Source organism: Marmota flaviventris, chromosome 19 (assembly GCF_047511675.1).
Source record: "Marmota flaviventris isolate mMarFla1 chromosome 19, mMarFla1.hap1, whole genome shotgun sequence".
In the NCBI taxonomy this organism is placed as follows: Eukaryota; Metazoa; Chordata; class Mammalia; order Rodentia; family Sciuridae; genus Marmota; species Marmota flaviventris.
Window position 1 is genome coordinate 8,900,029 of NC_092516.1, and position 20,884 is coordinate 8,920,912.

The window sequence follows — 20,884 nt, forward strand, 5'->3', positions numbered from 1 at the left end:
TCTCCTTTCATCCGGGATGAAAGAGAGGCTCATTCCATTTGGTGGGTAGCCTGGACTCTGCCCCAGAAGGAGGTGGGGCCTGCACCAGCATCCCACTTCTCCAGATGTTCTGGCCTGAGTGTGGGGGGGGGGGTATGCAGTCTCTCCCTCCCTGCCCCCTACTTCCTGGTTGTGGTGTAAGGCTCCCTCTGAAGGCTGGAAGTGGTGGGCTGGGCTTTCCCACTGTGGTTTGCCGGGCTGGCTGGCAAACTGGCCAGGAGGGAGAACCAAGAGAGAGAAAGGAGCTTGGGGCCTCCTGTCCCCACTGTGCCCTGCTGCTTTGTTGGGGAAGGCAAGGATATCAGTGAGGATGCATGGGTGTTGATGCTCTGAAAGGGTTAAGGCTGGGGTCAGTGTTGGCATGAGCTGCTCTGCCCCCTTGCCCCTCCCCCCAAAGATTGTGGAAGGGTTGGAGCTGCCTCCAGCTGTGGGGGATGTGGCTGTCAGTTCCTGTTGGCACTAAAGGCTGTAGAGAAGAGGGTTCCAGCCTCACAGTTCCAGGAGCCCAGGACACTGGCTTAGTCTTCTGTAACTGAGACTACCCAGTGAGTTCCTTTTCAGCACAGTGGCTGCCACCTTGACTGCCTTAAGTGGCCTTATGTCTGGTGGGCTTGGGGATGGGGGCAGTTCCTTGGGTAGAGAGGGCAGCCACTGGGCAGGTCAAATGGGGTTTGTGTGGGCTGCATCCTCCCTTCCTAGGAAGGGAGTACTGCCAATGATGCAAAGCCCTGAGCCCTGAGCTTATAGGACCCCCTTGCCAAGCCCAGGGGTCAAGGGGAAGGGGCAACTGCCTCAGAAATAGCTTATGACTTCAGGCCTCCTGCTAGCCTGGCCCACTTCCGCCTCCTCCCCAAATAGCCAGGCCCTGGTCCTAAGCCCATTCCTGCATCTCTGCTTCCCAGGGAGGGGCAGTTTCTTTTGATCTATTCAAGGGCCCTCCAAAGCCCAAGGGCTGGCCCCCTGGGGCGATTACTTGTGGCCTGGAGGCTGAACTGAGGATTCCTGTGTGGCTGCCAGGACTACTCTTACTGGTCAGTGTCCCCACCCGCTCATGTCCTGGAGTGAGCTCCATAAGACCTGGGTAGACAACAAGGCTGGCCCGTCACCAGAAGGCTGTCCCACAGCCTTGGGTATGTTAGGCAATTGCAGCTGATTTCCATTTCTCCAGGGTGGATCAAGGGGAAAGAGAGGGGCCAAGGACTGGGATTCCATTTAAGGAGCCTCTCCACCAGAGTATAGGTCAGTAGAGCTGACATGAGGCAGAGCATATGTGTGTTCAGACACATGTCTAGGTGGCTTGAACACATACGTGTCCACCTTACTTTGCTCATGCTGTCCTTCAGGTGCCCTCACTCAGGATGCCAAGGTTGGTCAGTCAGCCAGGGGATTCCTGGACATGGATGCTGAAATAGGGATATGCCTGCAGGGCCTGCTCCTGATATGGAGTGAGAAGAGAACAGGTTTGCAAGAGTGGCTGCTGCAGCTGGGGTTGGGAAGATGAGGGGTGTTGGTATACACCTGTAATCCCAGTGGCTCTGGAAGCTGAAGGAGGACCACAAGTTCAAGACCAGGCTAGGCAACTTAATGAGAGACCACTCTGTCTCAAAATAAAAAGTGCTGAGGATGTAGCTCAATGGTAAAGATCCACTGGAGCTTGGGAACAGAGACATCTCCTGGGAATGAACACAGAGGAAAGCTCTTTACCTGTTGCTGAATGTACATTGCCTTTTGGTGCTCTCTTCCATTAAAGTGACTCTGGCTAGGGGTGTGTCTCAGTTGTGACTGGTGCTCCTGGCAGCTAGGGAGTCTTTGGGTCTCCAAGATGGGTCTGGATGGTGCCTACAGTGCCCACTACAGGAGGGGACCCACAGACACCAGATGCTCAGCTGTGGCATGTGTTGGAGGCAAGCCCAGTCCCTGGCTTTCCAGAGAGATATCATTGCTGGCCCAGCCAGCCCAGTCTGGGCATCCAGGCTTTGCAGGACCTGCTTATCCCTGGCAGGGGTCAAGAATGCTAGGAATGGAGACTGTCCTGTCTCTGAGCCTGGCATAGGAGGAAGAGTGGCACACGCAGGCTCTGCTTATCCGTGATGCACCAGCAGTCTCTCCCCAGTGAAGGAGCTTCCTCCATCTCCCACCCCCTGAAACTTCCACTGTCTCCCTCTGTGCAAGAATTGTTTGACACCACCTGTGTTTGTAGAGGGCTCACTAAGTGGATACCACTATGCCCTTTGATGAATGGGAATACAGACAGGATTCTGCCCCTGGTTCTGGCTCTGGGGTCCACCAGTAAGTGCACCAGCACCTTTAGTCCAAGTGGTCAACTCTGTGTGTGTGTGTGTGTGTGTGTGTGTGTGTTTTCATGCTGGGGATAGAACCCAGGGCCTTGTGCATGCAAGGCAAGCACTCTACCAAAGGAGCTATATCCCCAGCTCTCAAGTGGTCAACTTTACTCTGGGAGCTGAAGGAGGATCACAAGTTCAAGACCAATCCATGCAGTTGGGCACTAGATGCAGCTTGCTGACTTTTGGTGGCAGCAACTCAGTTCCCAGAGGCCTGATACCACCTGGTCCCCAAGGATGTGGCTGGGGCAGCAATAGCCTTGTGATCATCACAGGGTCTGAAGACACATTTGTGGGTCTGAGTAACTTGTGGGAAGAAGGGAGACCTCCAAACCACTACCCATGGGAAGCTTGGACCAAACCCCTGGAATATGCTTCCCATTCTTGCTGTTGGCACAAGCTGTCTGCAGCGTCAGGAGAGAGCTTGCTGGGAAACCCCCACCAGCGGCCTCCAAGAAAAGTAGATGGGCCATTTTGTGTCTCACAGTGCAGGCATGATCTCAGTGGTGATGGTTGCAGCCCAGGCTCAGCACCTGCTGGGGTAATAGGATTTGGATCCCAGGGCCAAGGGAAGGTTTAACTGCTCTGACCAGGTGTGGTTGTGATGGACTGCATGTGCATCAGTGTGTAAACATGTTAACATGAGCATGTACAAGTACAAATGTGTGAGTGGTATGAGTATGTACTTATGAAAGTGTGTGTGTGTCTGAGTTGGTGTATGCCCGAGTCTGTGTGCGTAAACAGTGTGTGTGAATATGTGTGTCTGTAAGCAAATGAATGCAAAGAGCACTCTTGTATGACTGGCAGTGATCCGACGAAGCCTGGCTCCCATGCTAGAGATTTAACTCAGGGGCACTCTACCACTGAGCTACATTCCCAGTCCTCTTATTATTTTTTTCTTTTTTTTAAAAAAAAATTTAGTTGCAGATGGACACATGACCTTTATTTTATTTATTTATGTGCTGTTGAGGATCGAACCCAGTGCCCCACACATGGGAGGCAAGCGCTCTACCACTGAGTCACAGCCCTAGCCCTCTCTTAGTTTTTTGAGACAGGGTGTCTGTAAATTGCCAAAGCTGGTTTGGAACTCACCATCCTCCTGCCTCAGCGGCCTGAGTAGCTGGGATTATGGGCGTGTGCCACCGCGCTGGGCCAGGAATGTTTTTTCATAGTGAATGTGTGCAAGGGGAGTGAATGCTCACATGGGACTCTGACCTTGGGATAAGTGGCTTGTCAGTGCCGCCTTAGAGGGAGTTTGCAGTTCGTTTTCAAGAGATCCTAGGACCCCTTCCATCCCCCACGCGCCCTGCACGGGTGGAGGCAGAACAAACTCAGGATTCAATGGAATCTGGGAGAGGTCGCGGAGCCCAGGACTGATGCTGACCACCGGATCCTTCAGACTCTTCCACACTGGCGGAGGCGATGCCAAACCCAGGCCACAGGTGTCTCTCGGCAAGCGGACTCTGTGGAGAGCGCAGCCCTGTGGCCTTCCCGGAGGAGGCGTATCCGGCGGGCCGCGGGCGGCGCGCATTCCTGAGCCCTGAGTCAGCGCGGCCGCCCCTCCGGCCCGGCCCGCCCCCGGCGCGCACGCCCCTCGCTCCCTGGCATTCCCGGGCGGGCGGCCGGAGCGGCGCGCGGGCGGGCGCAGCGGGGACTCGGCGCGGGCGCCCTCCCGGCGCCTCCGGACGCCCTCGGAGGACCCCGGCCCAGCGGCGGCGGTGAGTGGCAGGCGGCGGGGCCCGAGCCGGGCCTGGACTTTTTCGGACGCGTGCCCGCCTGGGCCGCCGACTTTCTCCGCGGAGTTTTCCGAGCGCCGGCGCAGGCGGCCGGCGCACCGCAAAAATGGCCCGTGGCTGAAATGACTCGGCCCCAGCCCCTCCGGTACTAAGGGTTCGGACCGGGGACTCAGTCCCTGGGCCTCCGCCTGCGCCTCCCTTCCTCGCCACCTCCGGCGGGTGGTGTCCGAAACTCCAGCTCGGAGGGCGGGACGTCTCGGGATCGTCCCTGTCCCGGCGCGCTCCCGGGGCAGGGAGTAACAGCAGCAGCTGTGGACTGCGGCGCTCGGGGTAGGGCCCGACCCCTCCGGGCTACTTCCCAGCGCCGTCTCCCGTCTGTAAACACGCGAGCTCCAGGGCCGGCGGGGAGCTACTTCCAAAGACAGCCCCCCACCCCCCTCGTGGTGGCCAGGAGGGGCGGGCTGGGGCTGAGCCGAGACCGCTGCCGAGTTCCTGGAAGTGGGCCTTCTCCCGTCCGGGTGATAGCCGGACGGGTGCTCTGGGCGCTGCGCGGGGGCCTGGCTATGCCCCGCTGGGGGCATGTTTGTGGGTCTGGGTGGAGAATGGGCAGGGGATTCCCCACCCAGATCTGTCCTGGGCCCGAATGGTCCTGACCGGCGTTCCTTAGTGTGCAGCTTGGGTTGTGTGTCTGCCTGGGTGGGCGGGGCCTGGGCTTGGAAGCCCTAACTCGGTTCAGGGAAAGCCCCCCCCCCACTTCCTGTTGGAGCCGGGAGATTCAAGGATGAAACTGGCTTTTCAGGTTTAGCCCATTTAGAAGCCTGGGCTGTCCCTGGCCCGGATCTCCCCACCCCCATGGAGCCAGCCCCAGCCCCCTGCCCCTACCGGGACGTGGGAGAAGACTAGGTTTCCAAGCTGAGCCCCTTGCCATCAGGGTAATTCTGAGCATGGGGCAAGGGCAAGGGAATCTGTGGTCCTAGATTGAAGGCACTGGCCCTTGGGCTCCAGGCTGGCCATACACGCTCCCATTGCACTGGCCCACTGAGGCCAGCATCGGGGAACCAGCCAGTCCTCACCCTAGGGAGCTGACCTTTTCCAGGACCTCTTAGCCACCAGGATCCGTACGTCTTCCTACCCTCTGTGGACCACCAGGGATCTCCCTCAGCATCCTTCTGACTCCAGCTGCTGCTCAGGCACTTCCAGTGTGTGGGGGGCCTCAGCCCATCCCTGTTCTCCCCAGTGTCTGACAGGATAGACTTTCTGCCCTAGGATCCCATTTCTTGGTTCCTGGATTGGCTGTGTTTAGTGGTGGCTCTCTCCTCCCTCCACCCAGGTGCCTCTGGGTGGTAGGAGGTTGCATACAGGGCCCGATAGCCCTCAAAATCTCAGGGCTGAAAACCACAGCTGTCTGTAGCTGGGCAAGCAGATAGGGACCCCCACCCTAGCTCCTGGGTAGACCTGGCCAAGGTGCTGGACTCCCTTTGGGTGCTCTGTGACCTTAGGCAGTGACTGGCCCTTCTGAGGCTCAGTTTTCTTTTCTGTAAAATGGACTTGCTGTGACAGGTTGGTGGGGTCAGCTAAGATCATGCTTGAGGCAGGTGTGCCAGGCTCCTGTTTCCTCCAGGAGCACTCCAGGCTTAGCCTGCATCCAGTGGGTCCAGCAGGGGTTTGCTGACCTGAGGGTTCCTGGGCATGAGGGAACACAGGTGTAGGGTCAGTTAGGGACACTTCTGGGAAACTCTGACTGGTGACCGGCTGCTCATCTGCCTTCCAGCCAGGCGTGTTGGACCCCTTCCCCACCAGCCAGGAGTGTGTGCTATGCTTTCACTTAACTCCTGGGATCTGGCCAAATCCCGTATTGGGGACTAGATATGTCCAGTTTAGGGGGCGGTTCATACTTGGAATCTGGTACAACCAAGTCCTTGTCCCCACTTTCTGATTGGTTGGTGTGGACGGGTACCCTAACCTCCAGGTGTGTCTGTCCTGTCAGCTCCAGTGGATCAGGACTGTGACCCCTGGGCCACATATGCTGGGTTAGCCGTGGTGCAGTGCCCTTCCCTGGGTGTCCTCTTCTCCTATGTGCCACCAGGCTGCCCCTACAGATGGCTTATAGAAGGAAGCCCCTTGTTCTGTTACTGTCTGTCTGGCTGCTTGTCTGGGGTGATGGTGGCTGATAGGTGATGTGGGTAGGCAGGGAGCTCGTGTGTCTTCCTAGGGACAGGAAAAGGGTATGGTGGAGGCTGCTGGCTCCATCTCAGGCCTGCCCTGCTCCAAATGGAAACTTGTTTCTTCCACAGAAAAGGGAGGGATCACTGGAAGGATTGAAGAGCACTTTGTGGTTTGCAAAGAGCCTAGCAAGTGTTCTCCACATGGTGCCATTTACAGAGGAGGCAGAGAGGCCAGGTGACTTTCCCTTTGCTACACAGTGACAGTGGAGGAGGAGTGGGATCTAGGCTGCAGATAGCTGGAGACCCTTCTCTCAAAGGGGGATTAGGGGCCTCAGTTTAGGGGTCAGAGAGAGGTTGAGGGGGATCTTGGAGGAGCCAACTTCTTTTGGGTCCAGGCTTGGGTGAGCTAAGGACATGACTGGTTGGGTGTCTTAGGTGGGGCCTATTGTTGTAGCTGATCTTGGTAGTGGGCCATCTCTTGGGCTGGCTGTGCTTTCTGCTTCCTGTTGCCCTGTGAGTGTCCAGGGCAGGCCTGAGTGCAGAGAAGGCTGCAGCTTACACCTTAGGCTAGAGCTTCATGCTGGCTCTGGCAAACCTGCCCCAGTGTCCTTGTGCCTCTCAGCCATACCTTGCTAAATGCAGCACCTCTGAAGGGTCTGGTCCTCCAGTGGCTTCCTCCATTGCACATGCTCTGGGCCTCTCAAACTGCCAGCTGCCTGGCTGTCCTGTTCCACCTCAGAGCCCTCAGCACCAGCCTTTCTGCTGCTGATCTAGCTGCTGTTTATTGAGCACCTACTGTGTGCTGGGTACTGCCATGGCCATATTCTCAGATGGCAAAATGGATTTGTTCAAGGCTATTGGTGATGGAGACAGATGCATGGGTCAGCAGCTTGGCTCCGGCCCTTCTACTTCCTTCCTGCCTCCTGTCTCTTCTTTTTTTGGTATCAGAGATTAAATCCAGGGGCACTTAACCACTGAGCCACATCCCCAGCCCTTTTTATATTTTATTTTGAGATAGGATCTCTTTAAGTTGCTTAGGACCTCGTTGAGTTGCTGAAGCTGGCTTTGAACTCTCAATCTTCTGCCTCAGCCTCCCAAGTTGCTGGGATTATAGGCGTGTGCCCGTGTGCCACTGTACCTGGCTCCTGACTCTTGCACCTCAGTCAGCAGGACTCTGATGTCCCCTGCCTATCTCCTCTGCCCTGGCAGCTGCAGCCACACTTCATCCCTCCACACCAGTCTCTGTGGAACCTGACCTTCCTCGTCTCTCAGGCTCATCTCTAGTCTTAAGCTGCTTGGTGTGCCCAAGGGGCACCCACCCCACCCTTCCTGGCTCTCTTTCACCACGGGTGCTGCTCCCCGGCACTTTCCACTTCATCCCCCATGTGCATGTGTCCAGTTCCTGATGTTGCTGAATGATTCATGCTGTGACTTCTGGAAGTTATGCCCTCCTGGCTGGGGTTCCCCCCTGCACTGAGGGGCCAGCCGAGCAGAGTCCCCTGAGGCTGTCTGGGAACAAGAGCCCACTGTGTGCCTGGAGGAGGCCTGGATAGTGGATCACTGTGGGAGGGCAGTGTGTTGCTCCTTGGCCAGTTTGGTCTGGGCCTGTTTCTCCCCCAAGCCTTGTGAATCCCACACACTTGAGGCCGAGATGGGGTACCCGGCATTTGTGGGGCAGGGTGGGTGTCCTCTCCCTGCCTGCTGGACCATATGCATTCTCCTGCATCTTCCTGCCTCCCCTCAGCACAAGAGGGGTTGTCCTGGATATTCAGATAGGGGCTGGAGCCTCCATTGTGAGCTGAGGTCTTTCGTGCTTCCTGGGGCCAAATGTGAGCCCATCTGGAGCAAGGGCTGGTGGGTCCAGTTGCCTGTGCGTGGTCCCAGTTCTTCTCCCCTCACAGCTTGTGCCCTTCTCACTCATAATTGCTCCCAACAGTCAGCTCCTCCTCCCAGGGCTGCTGAGGGTCATCTCCTTCAGGAATCCCCTGCTCTTTGGGTCTCAGTGACTGGCCCCTTCATGCTAGCCTTGCTCTGCAGTTGTCAGTGTGTATACCCTGTGGTTGCTCTAGAACAGTCAGTCCTGGGCAGTGACAGGACAGAGGACTGCTCTCATGTGCATGAGCTCTGGGAGAACCAGGCCAGGGGGCTCCTGTTGGGGGATGGCAGTCTGACTGAGGATGCAGGTCCTGGAATGTGTGCATGCCTGAGATGGGAGGCACTGAGCTCAATGACAGACTTTGCTGGGGACTGTGCCTGTGGATCATCTAGTGGCAAAGGGGGCCTGCATTACTGAGTAGGTGCCAGCTGGATGCCACCTGGAGGTGCTGGGCAAACCTGGGCAGGTTCTTGGAGAGACCAGTCCCTGGTGCTCACCCATGGATTCCCAGCAGCAGCAGTAGCTCTGTTTGTACTCTTGGCCCTGCTCCTCTCTGGACCCTATAATAGTTCTCACCAGCAGCATCAGTGTTCAAGTAAGAAGATTGAAGGCATGTTGCTTTGTGTGGCAGGGCTGGAGTGGTCCTTTGGGTGAACTAAGCAGGAATGCCAAAGGTGTCTCCGTCCTGTCTGGTGTCTGGCTCCTTACCTCCTAGGCCCCATGGGCATAGCACAGCCTTGGGAGCAGGCTGACAGACTGGGAGGGTGCTGAGGCCCCTCTGTAGGCTCAGGAGCCCCTCCCTGTGCTCTGCTTGCTTTCCCAGCACATCAGAAAGTGTCTCAGATTCTGCGAGTAGTGTGCCCAAGACTCAGAGGTGGCCCCTAAGTCACTCCTTAGCCAGCAGGTGATCCTACTAGGCTGTCTATGAAAGATGGCTGTGGGATGAAGAGGAAGACATCCACCCCCGGGATGCTGACCTGGCACCAGTTGATGCCTGGCACCCAGATCTGGGCTGGACATGTGGTTCAGGTCAGATGCTGAGGGCTGGTTTGCTTTAGCTCCTAGAAGGACCTTGCCACACCCATTTCTTGGTCAGAATGGCCTGTGTCACACATGGCCTCCATCCACCAACAGGGGCTTAGCATGGGCAGGCCCAGGGATGCAGAGACAAATGCTGCCTGGCTTGAGGTGCTTAGGTCAGACAGGGAGGGACCCCTGGGTAGATGGTAGGGGGGCCCCCCCTACCTTTGCCCGCCCCCCCCCCCCAGCCACCACCTGGGCCCAGCAGTGTATGATCAGCTCGGAGAAGGGGTTGGAATGTGAGGGATGGAGCCAGGAGGACTCCCTTCTGCTATCTGTTCTGTTCCTGGTCTGTGTAGGGCCAACAGGAGCTGCCACTGGCACCCTAGGCCTTTTTTTTTTTTTTTACTGGGCAGTATAGGGCCCACCAGGGCCATATGCAGTGTCATGTGGTGGACATAGCCCTGTGGAAGCCCTGGATCTCCTGCAAACAGTTGAGAGGGAGACTCCCAAGTGGAATCCATTCCTGGAGGCAGCAGTGGGCGGTTCACACACCCAGCCACTTGCAGCTTGTTGAGGTTTGCACACTTTGAAGAGGCTAAGGAACTTGGGATTAATAAAGGAGGTATTAATAACGGAGGGCCTGCTTTCCAGACCCTCCTGGGTGCAGATCTGCAGCAATTGTCCTTTGTACAAATGATGTGGGTAATAGAGTCCCAAGGAGGCCAGGACTTGCCTATAGTTGAACCCTGGTCTCTATGCTCTGGGTCTTCCCCTATGTTGGTGGGTTAGGGGCCTCAGATACTCAGGGTTGTCAGGCATGCAGTCCCCCAACAAGTCCCTGCTCTGGCTGCCTCACTGTTGTTTTGGGGCACATGGCGGCACCTGGTGGTCATCATGGTTAATGCGTGAATATGGTTTGTACAAAACACCCAGTGCCCCAGCTGCTGCTCTGCCACCTGGGAAACCGTGACTTTCTCTGAATGTGGAGATGCCTCTGTGCAATGGATGGGATTCACTCTCTGTTCTGGGTGTAGTGTGCCTCTGACTCTGTAGTGGAAGCCATAGTTGTTAAAAGAAGGCAAGGGGTAGATAAGACAGGCTAGGGGCACACTGACCCCCTTTCAAGCCTTAGCTCCAGGTCACAGGGAACCTGGTTGTTCCTGCCATGCTCAGTCCTCATCCCCTTCAAGCTCTGAGCCACAGGGAACCTCACTGTCCCTTCCAAGCAGCTGTCATTGCTGTTTTCTGCCCATCACACATAGCATCCCTTTGGCACTTACTTCTTTAGGGTGATAATTTCCAGAGTGTAAACTCTGAGAGGGCAGGTCTTGTCTTGTGTCCCCCCCAGCATGTGCCAAGCACCTCCAATTCCCTCACTCATTGGAGGTGCTGGAAGTGCTGCCTATGGACCTGGTTGTCCGAGGACTGTGAGGGGAACCAGGAAGGTGTGGACATACCAGTGCTGAGCACTAGCTGGGCTCCAGCAGCGGAGCTGTGAGCACCACCATTTGGCATATCGCTGCTTCTGCCTTCTCCGGGTCTGGGCCCAGTGGATCTTCAGGGACTTGCCAGCCTCACTACTGAGTACCTTCCCCTCTCCAGGCCTGCCACACTCCACCTGGAACCATGAGTGAGGGCCGCAGGGACAGCACAAGCAGTCTGCAGCGCAAGAAGCCACCCTGGCTGAAGCTGGACATACCGGCTGTGATGCCGCCACCAGCAGAGGAGCCCAGCTTCCTGCAGGTAGGTGCTGAGTGTCTGGGGCTATGGTTATGCCCCATCCAGACTCCTCACTGACCCTGTTGCTCAGCCCCTGAGGTGCCAGACTTTCCTGCGGAGTGTGAGTATGCCAGCTGAGACGGCCCACGTCCCTTCGCCCCACCATGAGCCCCGGCGGCCTGTGCTCCAGCGCCAGACATCTATCACACAGACCATCCGCAGGTACTGCCCTGGCCACTCCCCAGAGGGAGGCACACAGGGTCCCCTTTGGGTATTGAGGCTGGGAAGGAGCAAGGGTCTGTCTTGTCTCAGCTTTCTCTTCTGCTGTGGTCCTCCTGTCCTGGGGACTGAACTGCTGTCACCCCACTACCCTTCTCTGCTGCCCAGCACTCACTTTCTCTGTCTCCACACCCTAATGCTCTGGTCCCTCACAGCCGACAGGTGCGCTTTGGGCGAGTCCATACTCTGCCCCTCTCAGGTCCCCGGGCTGCCTGCAGGCCGCCCCCACAGCGCCAGTCCCTCTCTTGGTCCCTGCTCAGGTACTTCAGGCAGGTCATGGGTGTGTTGCTGTTTTCTGGTGTGTGCATGTTATGTGTGGCTTCTTAAGAGCTGCCAGTGTTGGCATTTCCTGGCCCTTGAGGGCAGTGCCAGCTATGCGTTGTTTGCATGTTCGAGGGCTGTGGACAGCCTGCTGGGGGTCTCCCGTGCTGCTGCCTGGGGCCAGCCTCCTTCTCTAGACTCAGGGGATGGAACCCACTTGTCCTCCTAATTCGACTATTTCCATCTAGCCCCCGGAGGGCCTGAAGGCTGGGGCAGAGCTTGCTGTCCAGGAGGATGGCCTCTGAGGCTCCTTGCCTAGGAGGGGGAGATGTAGCTGCCCCTTGCTGAGTCCCTTCCATGCTAGGGGGACAGCTGACTGGTTTGGAGTGAGCAAGGACAGTGACAGCACCCAGAAGTGGCAGCGCAAAAGCATCCGTCACTGCAGCCAGCGCTATGGGAAGCTGAAACCCCAGGTCATTCGGGAGCTGGATCTGCCTAGCCAGGACAATGTGTCGCTGACCAGCACGGAGACGCCACCCCCACTGTATGTGGGGCCATGCCAGCTGGGCATGCAGAAGGTACGCCTATGGCTATTGTCCCCTGTCCCCTCATTCTGATTCCCTCGTGGGGGCCGGGGTACAGTCTACCTGAGCTCATGGTTGGGAGAACAGTCAGGTGATCCCATGGAAGCAGGTAAGATGCTCTGGGAAGGGCCACCTGGGTGAGGTGAAGGGCCCTGGCATTATACCAGGGGCAGCCTCTGGATAGGCGAGCATACCAGGGGACCAGCAGTGCAAGGGGAGAGGAGGAGGCCCCACTAGGTGGCTGTCGGGGTGACACCCATACAGCTGCCCTGGGCCTGCAGGAGTGACAGCAGTAGCAGTGGCGCCCTCTCTGTGGGGCTTGCGTGGCTCTGGTGTGTTGAGAGCTCCTGGCACCAACCTAGCCTGACTCCACTGTGTCTTTGCCTCTGCCAGATCATAGACCCTCTGGCCCGCGGCCGGGCCTTCCGCATGGCAGATGACACTGCTGATGGCCTGAGCGCCCCGCACACTCCGGTCACACCAGGTGCTGCCTCCCTCTGCTCCTTCTCCAGCTCCCGCTCAGGTTTTAACCGGCTTCCTCGGCGGCGCAAGCGTGAATCTGTGGCCAAGATGAGCTTCAGGGCGGCTGCAGCACTGGTGAAGGTAGGCACAGGGCCATGGGTGGAGGTGGGATAGCTGAGTGGCCATTAGGTCCCAAGGTCACCTCCTTGCCCTCAGGGCCGCTCTGCTAAGGATGGCACCTTACGCCGGGCACACCGACGAAGCTTCACTCCTGCCAGTTTCCTGGAGGAGGACACAGCAGATTTCCCTGAGGAGTTAGATACATCCTTCTTTGCTCGGGTAAGAAAAGCGCGGGGCCTCACTCATGGCCTCTGTCTCTGTATCCAACCTGACCTCGAGTATTTGCTCAGGAAGGTGTCCTCCATGAGGAGCTGTCCACATACCCGGATGAGGTGTTTGAGTCCCCATCGGAGGCAGCACTCAAAGACTGGGAGAAAGCCCCAGAGCAGGCCGACCTCACGGGTGGGGCCCTGGACCGCAGTGAGCTTGAGCGCAGCCACTTGATGCTGTGAGTGCAGCTGGTGGGTGGGGTACATGGTGGGGGGGACCTCGGTCTATCAGGAGCAGCTGGACCCTAGGGCATGGTGCACCAGCATTCACTGCCTAGAGTGAGTTGCCTAGTGCAGTGGGAACCTGGCTTGGCAACTATGGTGGGGGTCCCAAGGCTAGACATGTCCCCAGTATTTTCTGCCCACTTGGGGAGTCCCAAGACCCAGTGGCTGGGTGATTCCAGCATGGAGGAGTGTGACCTATTGCTGAGGTACAGAACCTTTGCTGAATCTGGGGTCCCTTCCTGTCATACTGGGAGGGGCCTGAGGTTGCTCCTTTATTGGAAAGAAAGAGGCTAAAACTGGGACTTGACACCCACCCCCTTCATCAAAGCCAAGGCCTGTGCAGGGCAGGATAAAGACTGACTAACTCTGGTTGCGTCAGGAGGGATGGCAGTGGGTGGTGGTCTAGCCCAGGAGGTGAATGAGCTGGCTCCCTGCAGGCCCCTGGAGCGAGGCTGGCGGAAGCAGAAGGAAGGTGGCACAGCTCCGCAGCCCAAGGTACGGCTTCGACAGGAGGTGGTGAGCGCTGTGGGGCCCAGGAGGGGCCAGCGCATTGCAGTGCCAGTGCGCAAGCTCTTTGCCAGGGAGAAGCGGCCATATGGGCTGGGCATGGTGGGCCGGCTTACTAACCGCACCTACCGCAAGCGAATTGACAGCTATGTGAAGCGCCAGATCGAGGACATGGACGACCACAGGTAGGTCGGGGGATTGCAGCCCTGTGAGCAAGTCTTGGGGTTGGGATGCAGATTCCTGGGCTCTGCCTTGGGGATGTGCCCGCTGATGCTCCACCCTGCAGGCCCTTCTTCACCTACTGGCTTACCTTCGTGCACTCGCTGGTCACCATTCTAGCGGTGTGTATCTATGGCATCGCGCCTGTGGGCTTCTCGCAGCATGAAACAGTGGACTCGGTGAGCCCCTGGCACTCTCCCGGGACCCAGATGGTTGGGGGCTTGGGTCTGGACCCCCTGTGCTCCTCTCCAGGAAGAAAGAGCCCTATGGACTTGGTCTAATCCCACTTCCTGACTTTCCAGGTGCTGCGGAACCGTGGTGTCTACGAAAATGTCAAGTATGTGCAGCAAGAAAACTTCTGGATCGGTCCCAGCTCGGTGAGGACGTGGCTGGGGGCGAAGCCTGGAGTTCCTGAGGTGGGCAGGGGGCCTGGGGCTGCAACTGCACATCTCCCTTACTGTAGGAGGCCCTTATTCACCTGGGTGCCAAGTTCTCGCCCTGCATGCGCCAGGACCCACAGGTGCACAGCTTCATCAGTGCTGCTCGTGAGCGTGAGAAGCACTCGGCCTGTTGCGTGCGAAATGACCGATCTGGCTGTGTGCAGACCTCAGAGGAGGAGTGCTCGGTGCGTCCCCCACAGCTCCTTGTCTATGCTGTGTCCGCAGTTACCTTTAGACTCAGGCCCCACTGAGTTCCCTTTGACCCCCGCTCTTGGCATGTAGCATTGCCCATACGAGGCCCTTCCTGCCACTTTGATGTCTGTTCACCTTGCACTCCTCCATCCCTGGTTCCTCAACCAGGAGGTTCATTTGACTTTTGACTCGACCTTGGTTTGGTTGTACTCTTTCAGCACCTGTCTAGTCTGTGTGCAGGTATCTTAAAGTTGACCTTAATGGCAGTGCTGTAATTTTCTCCACTAAGTGATATTGTTTTTTAAAAAAAAGGCATTCATGTTTTTTTTTTTTTTTTTCCGCATCTTTTGTGGCCGTACCATAGTTTATACCAGTCCCCTGATTAAGGATGCAGAGGCTGTTTTTGAAAAGCTAATAGGAGCAAGGTGCTATAGTGTATGCCTGTAACCCCAGCTAGGCAGAAAATGGATGCAGGAGCATGGCAAGTTCAGGGCTAGCTTGGGCCATTTAGTGAGACCCGTCTCAAAATAACAAGAAGGGCTGAGGATGTGGCTCAGTGGTAAAGCACCTCTGTATTCGATCCCCATTACCTCACAAACAAACAAATATATAAAAAGCAACTGGCAATTATGCTCTTAGTGCCAGAATCTCTCGATGACTAAATCAGGCATCTGAATGATTAGGGGTGGAGTGGTGGGGACTTTGCCTGAGACTCTGGCTTAGAGCCCTCACTGCTGACTAAACTTGGCAACGAATGGGCTCTGACCAGGGCTGACCCTGTGTTCTTACAGTCCACCCTAGCAGTGTGGGTGAAGTGGCCTGTCCATCCCAGCGCCCCAGACCTTGCTGGCCACAAGAGGCAGTTTGGCTCTGTCTGCCACCAGGACCCCAGGTCAGTCTTCCTGGCTGCCCCCTCTTCTGCCCTTGCTTTTTCCAGAAGGGTGAAGGTGTCCCCTTGTTGACTCAGATGGGAGGGTGCCAATGCCAGGGGCTCAAAGCAGGCTCTGACCACATACTGGGCTCATGCAGGGTGTGTGATGAGCCCTCCTCTGAGGACCCCCATGAGTGGCCAGAAGACATCACTAAGTGGCCGGTAAGCTGGGGTGGGGAATTGCTAGGAAGTCAGCTTGTCACACCTCACCCATCAGTGATGCCAGAGGCCCCTCTGGGTGGGACCATCCCATTTTCAGACACCATGCCCCTGGCCTTTGCCCACTCTGTCCATCACCTAAGGCTGCCTCTCTGAGCATCTAGTCAGAGCAAGAGGGCTGGATAGACTTGGAAGGCCTGATGACATTCCAGTTTGACAGATGGTCCTGCTGAGGCTCAGATGTGAGGATCTGTTTGAAGGCAAGGGAGTCCCGTCTTCTACCTTGTGAGGTGTAGGGCAAGAGTTGGTGTGGGAGCTGACTTGGCTCTCCCCTGTTTATGACCCAGATCTGCACTAAAAACAGTGCCGGGAACCACACCAACCACCCTCACATGGACTGTGTCATAACAGGCCGACCCTGCTGCGTCGGCACCAAGGGCAGGTGAGCATGCAGTTGCCACAAGTTTGGGCCCAGGGCTGTGCCTTCTCCCCCACCAAGTTCCAAAACTCAAGGCTCCAACAAGGAGAAAGGGCCAATGGGAGGGTGGTGGTGCCTCTGTCCCTGGACCCTAGCAGTCTCCCTCCAAATCTGGGCCCTGACCTTCCAGGTGCGAGATCACCTCCCGGGAGTATTGTGAATTCATGAGGGGTTATTTCCACGAAGAGGCCACACTCTGCTCTCAGGTAGGCCTCAGGGCATGTCCCTCCCCTACTCCCTAGCCACTGTGAGTGCTGACTGGCCACTCTGCACAGGTGCACTGCATGGACGATGTGTGTGGCCTCCTGCCTTTCCTCAACCCTGAGGTGCCTGACCAGTTCTACCGCCTGTGGCTGTCCCTGTTCCTGCACGCTGGGCAAGTGAATCTGTGGGCTGGGTGGGAGGTCTCAGGGACTTCAGAATGGCTGGCTGAAGGTGGCAAGAAGCCACCTTCTCTGAGTGTTCCCTACTACCCACAGGATCTTGCACTGCCTAGTGTCCATCTGCTTCCAGATGACTGTGCTGCGAGACCTGGAGAAGCTGGCCGGCTGGCACCGCATAGCCATCATCTACCTGCTGAGTGGCGTCACTGGCAACCTGGCCAGTGCCATCTTCCTGCCATATAGGGCAGAGGTAAAGCTGCCTTCCAGGGTAGGGACCCTCCCTGTGTGCCTGTGGGTTCGCCCTGTGTTGAGCACTGGATGTATCCTGCCTTTGGGAGTGGGGCAGGAAGATGAGGCCGAGCTGCTTATTCCTGCAGCTTACAGCCACCCCACTACCCACAGGTAGGCCCCGCCGGCTCTCAGTTTGGCATCCTGGCCTGCCTCTTTGTGGAGCTCTTCCAGAGCTGGCAGATCCTGGCACGGCCCTGGCGTGCCTTCTTCAAGCTGCTGGCTGTGGTGCTCTTCCTCTTTGCCTTTGGGCTGCTGCCCTGGATCGACAATTTCGCCCACATCTCAGGCTTCATCAGCGGCCTCTTCCTCTCCTTTGCCTTCCTGCCCTACATAAGCTTCGGCAAGTTTGACCTGTACCGCAAGCGCTGCCAGATCATCATCTTCCAGGTGGTCTTCCTAGGCCTGCTGGCCGGCCTGGTAGTCCTCTTCTACTTCTATCCTGTCCGCTGTGAGTGGTGCGAGTTCCTCACCTGTATCCCCTTCACTGACAAGTTCTGCGAGAAGTACGAACTGGATGCTCAGCTCCACTGAGCCAGCTGTGGGTGCTGATGGCCACAACCACCCTGAGACTCGGGGGCCTGTGGACTCTGCCTGCTCTTCAGGGACTTGCCTTCCCTGACAGACCTCCTGTGCCTTGCTCACTCCTGTTGACTTTATCTTGTTGGGCATTTATCACACTCTCCCACGATAACCTTCTAACTAGACCCTTGACGACCACCTCATGTGGCCAATAAATGGACCGGGAGCGTTTTAGCTGCCACTAAGTTGACCAGGGCTGTGTCCTTCTTCTTGGCTTCTGGCTAAGTGCTGTGGAGTAAGACCCTGCAGGTACCTGGCCTCTGACAGCACAGTTCTGCCACACAGTACACCCATAGGCTGTTCCAGTTCCCAGGGAAGCCTCTCAGCCAGGAGGGTGCACTTCCTTGGAGGACCCTAGGGATGTGCTGCCACATTTCCCCACAATGGGATGGGGAAGGCATTGCTGTAGGGGACCCTGTGGGTAGAGGCCCCATCCACATCTGTGCCAGACTGCTACTGCAGGCTCTGGGATGTGGGCTCTTGCTTCCCCACAAGCAAACAAAGCTATGAAGACCATGGTTACAGGCATGTGATGTGGCCACAGGGCTTAGGTGTGGCATCTTGGATGCCAGGAGTTACAGTTACTCTCTGCCCTAAACACCCCTCTGTGATGGGACAGATCTTTCTATTATGCCTTTTTGACTATTCAAAAAATGAGGCAAACAGACAGATTTATTCTGCACATAAGGCCAGGCCCACAGCCCTGTGAGAACTGCCATGTTTTAAGGTCTTTGAGCCCAGGCCAAGTTCATGGGAAAGCAAGTAACAAAGGTTTACCCTGTCCTGGTCCTGAGAACCCCAGGGCTCATGCTGACAGTGCAGCCAGCCCAAATCTTTTCTGATGAGAGGATGGAAGGAGGGCTCCATCCTGCTGGGAAAGGACTGACCATCAGTGAGCAGAGCTGTCCCTGTCCTAGGGTCACTTTTGCCTCAGCTTTTTGATGAAGGAAACCTCATCCCGATTCCGGATACCATAACTGAAAGACAAGGAAACAGACAGTGTCTGACCTATAGAAGGTTCACTTGTAATTCCCCCCACTCTGCCCCCCAGGCCTGTGAGGGACCAAGAAAGGAAGAGGATAAATGTGGTACTTAGCCCAAGAGGCTGTGTGGCCACCTTCCCAGACACTCCCATTGCACTGCAGGGGTGGAGCTGCCTGGAACTGCTCCTCTGCCAGCTACTCTCCTAATGGGGAGTGCCCCAAGGAAGCCAGGAACCCTGCTGATACAGTCTGGCCAGGAACCCTGATGATACAGCCCTCTGGCAGAACATAGGGTACTAGAGGGCACCAGGCAAGATGCCCCACAGCTGAAGATGTGGTCTGAACTTACTCTCGGAGCTTCTTCCTGTCCTCTGTTAGCTTCTCTCCCGCAGAGGTCAGATGGTATGTCCTCCACACATAAGACCTACAAGAGGGGACTCAGGTAAACCGTGTGCTGCCTTGAGCAGGATGAGGTGAGCTGCATATATGACAGGCTCCAGCACTCAGCTCTAGGGCACCTAGGGCAGCTGCACTCCCTCTAGGCCTTTATCCTGTGCAGTGCACATGTGAGGAGGTGACGTGTGAGCACTGGCCAAACACTTCACTAATGAAACTGGGGACAGTGCTAGACACATCTATAGGGCACTTGATCCATAGGAGCATGAGGGCTGACGGGACCTAGGTGAGGACTGGTAGGAGACACTGAAAAGTGAAGCATTCAACGAGGGAGACCACTTTCCAACACTGAGGTCCAGAAGTATCCACAAGTGAAGATATCTAGGTGGGGTGATATTGATGAGAGTCAAGAAGCAGATGAGGCAAGAGTCCGAGACACAGAATTGCTCCCTGTCTGAATGTGCTTGCAATAGCTTTGCAGCAAAGAGGTGGGAGTGTGCACATGTGCGGCTGAGAACTACTTTCTTTGTGGAGCCCATACCAGCCCCCGGAAGCCCAAGGAAGAAGCTGCTGTTCCACTTACCAGCTGATGTGCTGAATGCCCCCTTCACGCTCCTGCCTGAGCTGCACATGCCTCTGGATGGCCTTCTTCAGGTCCAGGACAGTAGCGTTCTGCACTACAACCACAGCTGCAGCCATGGACACAGTGTGAAAAGATCCATGAGGGACAGAGCCTCAGATGACAGGAGATCCCAGAACTGTCAGGCTCTACTCTGCAGATTGGGTTTGTGGCTGCCCTAATGCCTTTGGGCATGGCCCCCAAGGTTCTCACTGACCAGTCTTGCTAACATCTTGTCCACATGTATAGGCCTAATGGGAGGAGGACGGCACTTACGCATTACTTCCCCATCCATCTTGCACACTCGAACTGTCATTGCTTGGCCATATTCTAGTGCTATCTGGGAATTGACCTCTTCCAACGTAACCTAGAGGAGACCAAAAGTGAACATGGGAATCCTGGCTCTCTACCACCCCAAAAAACAACAAAGAAAAACAAGCTGATAGTGGCCAGAAAGTGGTGTCCCATTTTATGAAGGGTAAGAAGGGGCTCTTGCCTATATTTTAGGGTTTACTTAGTTGTTCAGCACACCAACCTCATGTTTCACTCACATCTTTAGAGGAGTGAAGAAACAGGCAGGGAGAATGAATCCATATGGGGATGGGGCCTGGTAGGCAGAAGAATACTGGGCCCAATATTTCTCCCTCAGAAACCCTGAGCATTAAGTTCCAGGCTAGGGCCTCAGGACTAGGGTGAGACAGGTGTGCAAAACTTAGCAGGCACCAAAAAATGATAATGATAACAAGTGTTTTGACAGAATACCTAAGAAAGTACAAGCTGGGTTGGGGATGCTGCTGGGTGGCACAGTATGTGCCCTGCAGGCACATGGCCTGTGATTCAGTCTCCAGCACCGTGGGGTGTGGGGTGTGTATGTGTGTGTGTGTGTGTGTGTATAGAGATAGAAGTTAATTTTAAAGATCCATGATGGGCAATTTTTTTTTTTTTTTAATTAGGTAGACTACTGTCTGCTAAAGCATATTGACGCTTGAGGCAAATGGAAAAATCAAGTAACACCGACCTAGTCTTCTCGTTACTTTGTTTCCCACAGAGGTTCCTGCATGGACTTTGACATTTTTTTTTTTTTTTCCTGTGATATTGAACCCAGGGCCCTGTGCCTGCAAGGCAAGCACTCTACAAACTGAGCTATATCCCCCGCCCTCAACTTTGACTTTTTAAACATATTGTGTTAAAATACCTTTTACCTTGTGAGGAAGTGTTCTTTTGCCTCGGCCTGGCCAGGCAAAGCTCACTTACACCCAGAGGTGCTGTCCTGGGCCGCCCGCGGCCGCCCACCCGGGCCCCGGGCGCTGTCCGCGCGCACCTGGATCGGGAGATCGCAGAGCAGCGGGTCTTGCACTACCATGGCGAGACCCTCCTGAAACACGTCCACGGCCTCGGAGTGCGGTAGCAGCTCCTCTTCGTCCTCATCGTCTTCCTGCTCCTCCGGCTGACGCGGGGCCTCGGCTTCCTCCAGGGTTGCCACAAGCGCGCTGGGCTCTGAGGGTCCGGTCAGTTATCTCTGGAGAGGCGGAGCGCGCATGCGCAAGCAAGGCAACTCAGCCATTGGTAAACCGGAGGGGCGGGCAGCTGCGGTGACCAATGAGGGG

The 20,884-nt window shown here is 56.3% G+C and overlaps 2 protein-coding genes across 3 annotated transcripts; one reads left to right on the plus strand and one right to left on the minus strand.

The window, feature by feature from the left end:
- The first annotated feature begins 3,999 nt into the window (after positions 1–3,999).
- Rhbdf1 (rhomboid 5 homolog 1) lies at positions 4,000–17,469 on the plus strand. 2 transcript variants are annotated; one of them, XM_027940697.2, is made up of 19 exons: positions 4,000–4,099; positions 10,784–10,924; positions 10,992–11,122; positions 11,335–11,439; positions 11,805–12,018; positions 12,418–12,627; positions 12,703–12,825; positions 12,897–13,054; positions 13,538–13,792; positions 13,894–14,005; positions 14,129–14,203; positions 14,290–14,451; positions 15,250–15,350; positions 15,488–15,551; positions 15,896–15,990; positions 16,157–16,232; positions 16,302–16,402; positions 16,506–16,659; positions 16,812–17,469. In XM_027940697.2, exons 2-19 carry the CDS (start codon positions 10,808–10,810, stop codon positions 17,229–17,231), a joined length of 2,673 nt encoding a protein of 890 aa, XP_027796498.2. In that variant the 5' UTR covers positions 4,000–4,099; positions 10,784–10,807; the 3' UTR covers positions 17,232–17,469. The 2 variants fall into 2 exon arrangements, with proteins under 2 accessions (XP_027796498.2, XP_027796499.2); XM_027940698.2 differs by lacking the exon at positions 11,335–11,439.
- A 464-nt stretch (positions 17,470–17,933) lies between these two features.
- Snrnp25 (small nuclear ribonucleoprotein U11/U12 subunit 25) lies at positions 17,934–20,812 on the minus strand. Its single transcript, XM_027940699.2, has 5 exons — positions 20,599–20,812; positions 19,554–19,644; positions 19,242–19,347; positions 18,612–18,686; positions 17,934–18,256 (listed from the first exon to the last, which is right to left on the minus strand). The coding sequence occupies exons 1-5, from the start codon at positions 20,638–20,640 to the stop codon at positions 18,199–18,201; spliced, it is 372 nt and encodes a 123-aa protein (XP_027796500.1). The 5' UTR covers positions 20,641–20,812; the 3' UTR covers positions 17,934–18,198.
- Positions 20,813–20,884: the final 72 nt, after the last annotated feature.

What these genes read in the sequence shown, in the direction of transcription:
- Rhbdf1 (XM_027940697.2), top strand. Translation starts at nt 10,808, where the DNA reads ATGAGTGAGGGCCGCAGGGACAGCACAAGCAGTCTGCAGCGCAAGAAG. An exon ending in CTCTCTTGGTCCCTGCTCAG is followed by an intron (nt 11,440 to 11,804) that starts GTACTTCAGGCA and finishes CTTCCATGCTAG; the next exon opens with GGGGACAGCTGACTGGTTTG. An exon ending in AGGCCACACTCTGCTCTCAG is followed by an intron (nt 16,233 to 16,301) that starts GTAGGCCTCAGG and finishes CACTCTGCACAG; the next exon opens with GTGCACTGCATGGACGATGT.
- Snrnp25 (XM_027940699.2), bottom strand. Translation starts at nt 20,640, where the DNA reads ATGGTAGTGCAAGACCCGCTGCTCTGCGATCTCCCGATCCAG. An exon ending in GGCATTCAGCACATCAGCTG is followed by an intron (nt 18,687 to 19,241) that starts GTAAGTGGAACA and finishes CCCCTCTTGTAG; the next exon opens with GTCTTATGTGTGGAGGACAT. An exon ending in GACAGGAAGAAGCTCCGAGA is followed by an intron (nt 18,257 to 18,611) that starts GTAAGTTCAGAC and finishes CTTGTCTTTCAG; the next exon opens with TTATGGTATCCGGAATCGGG.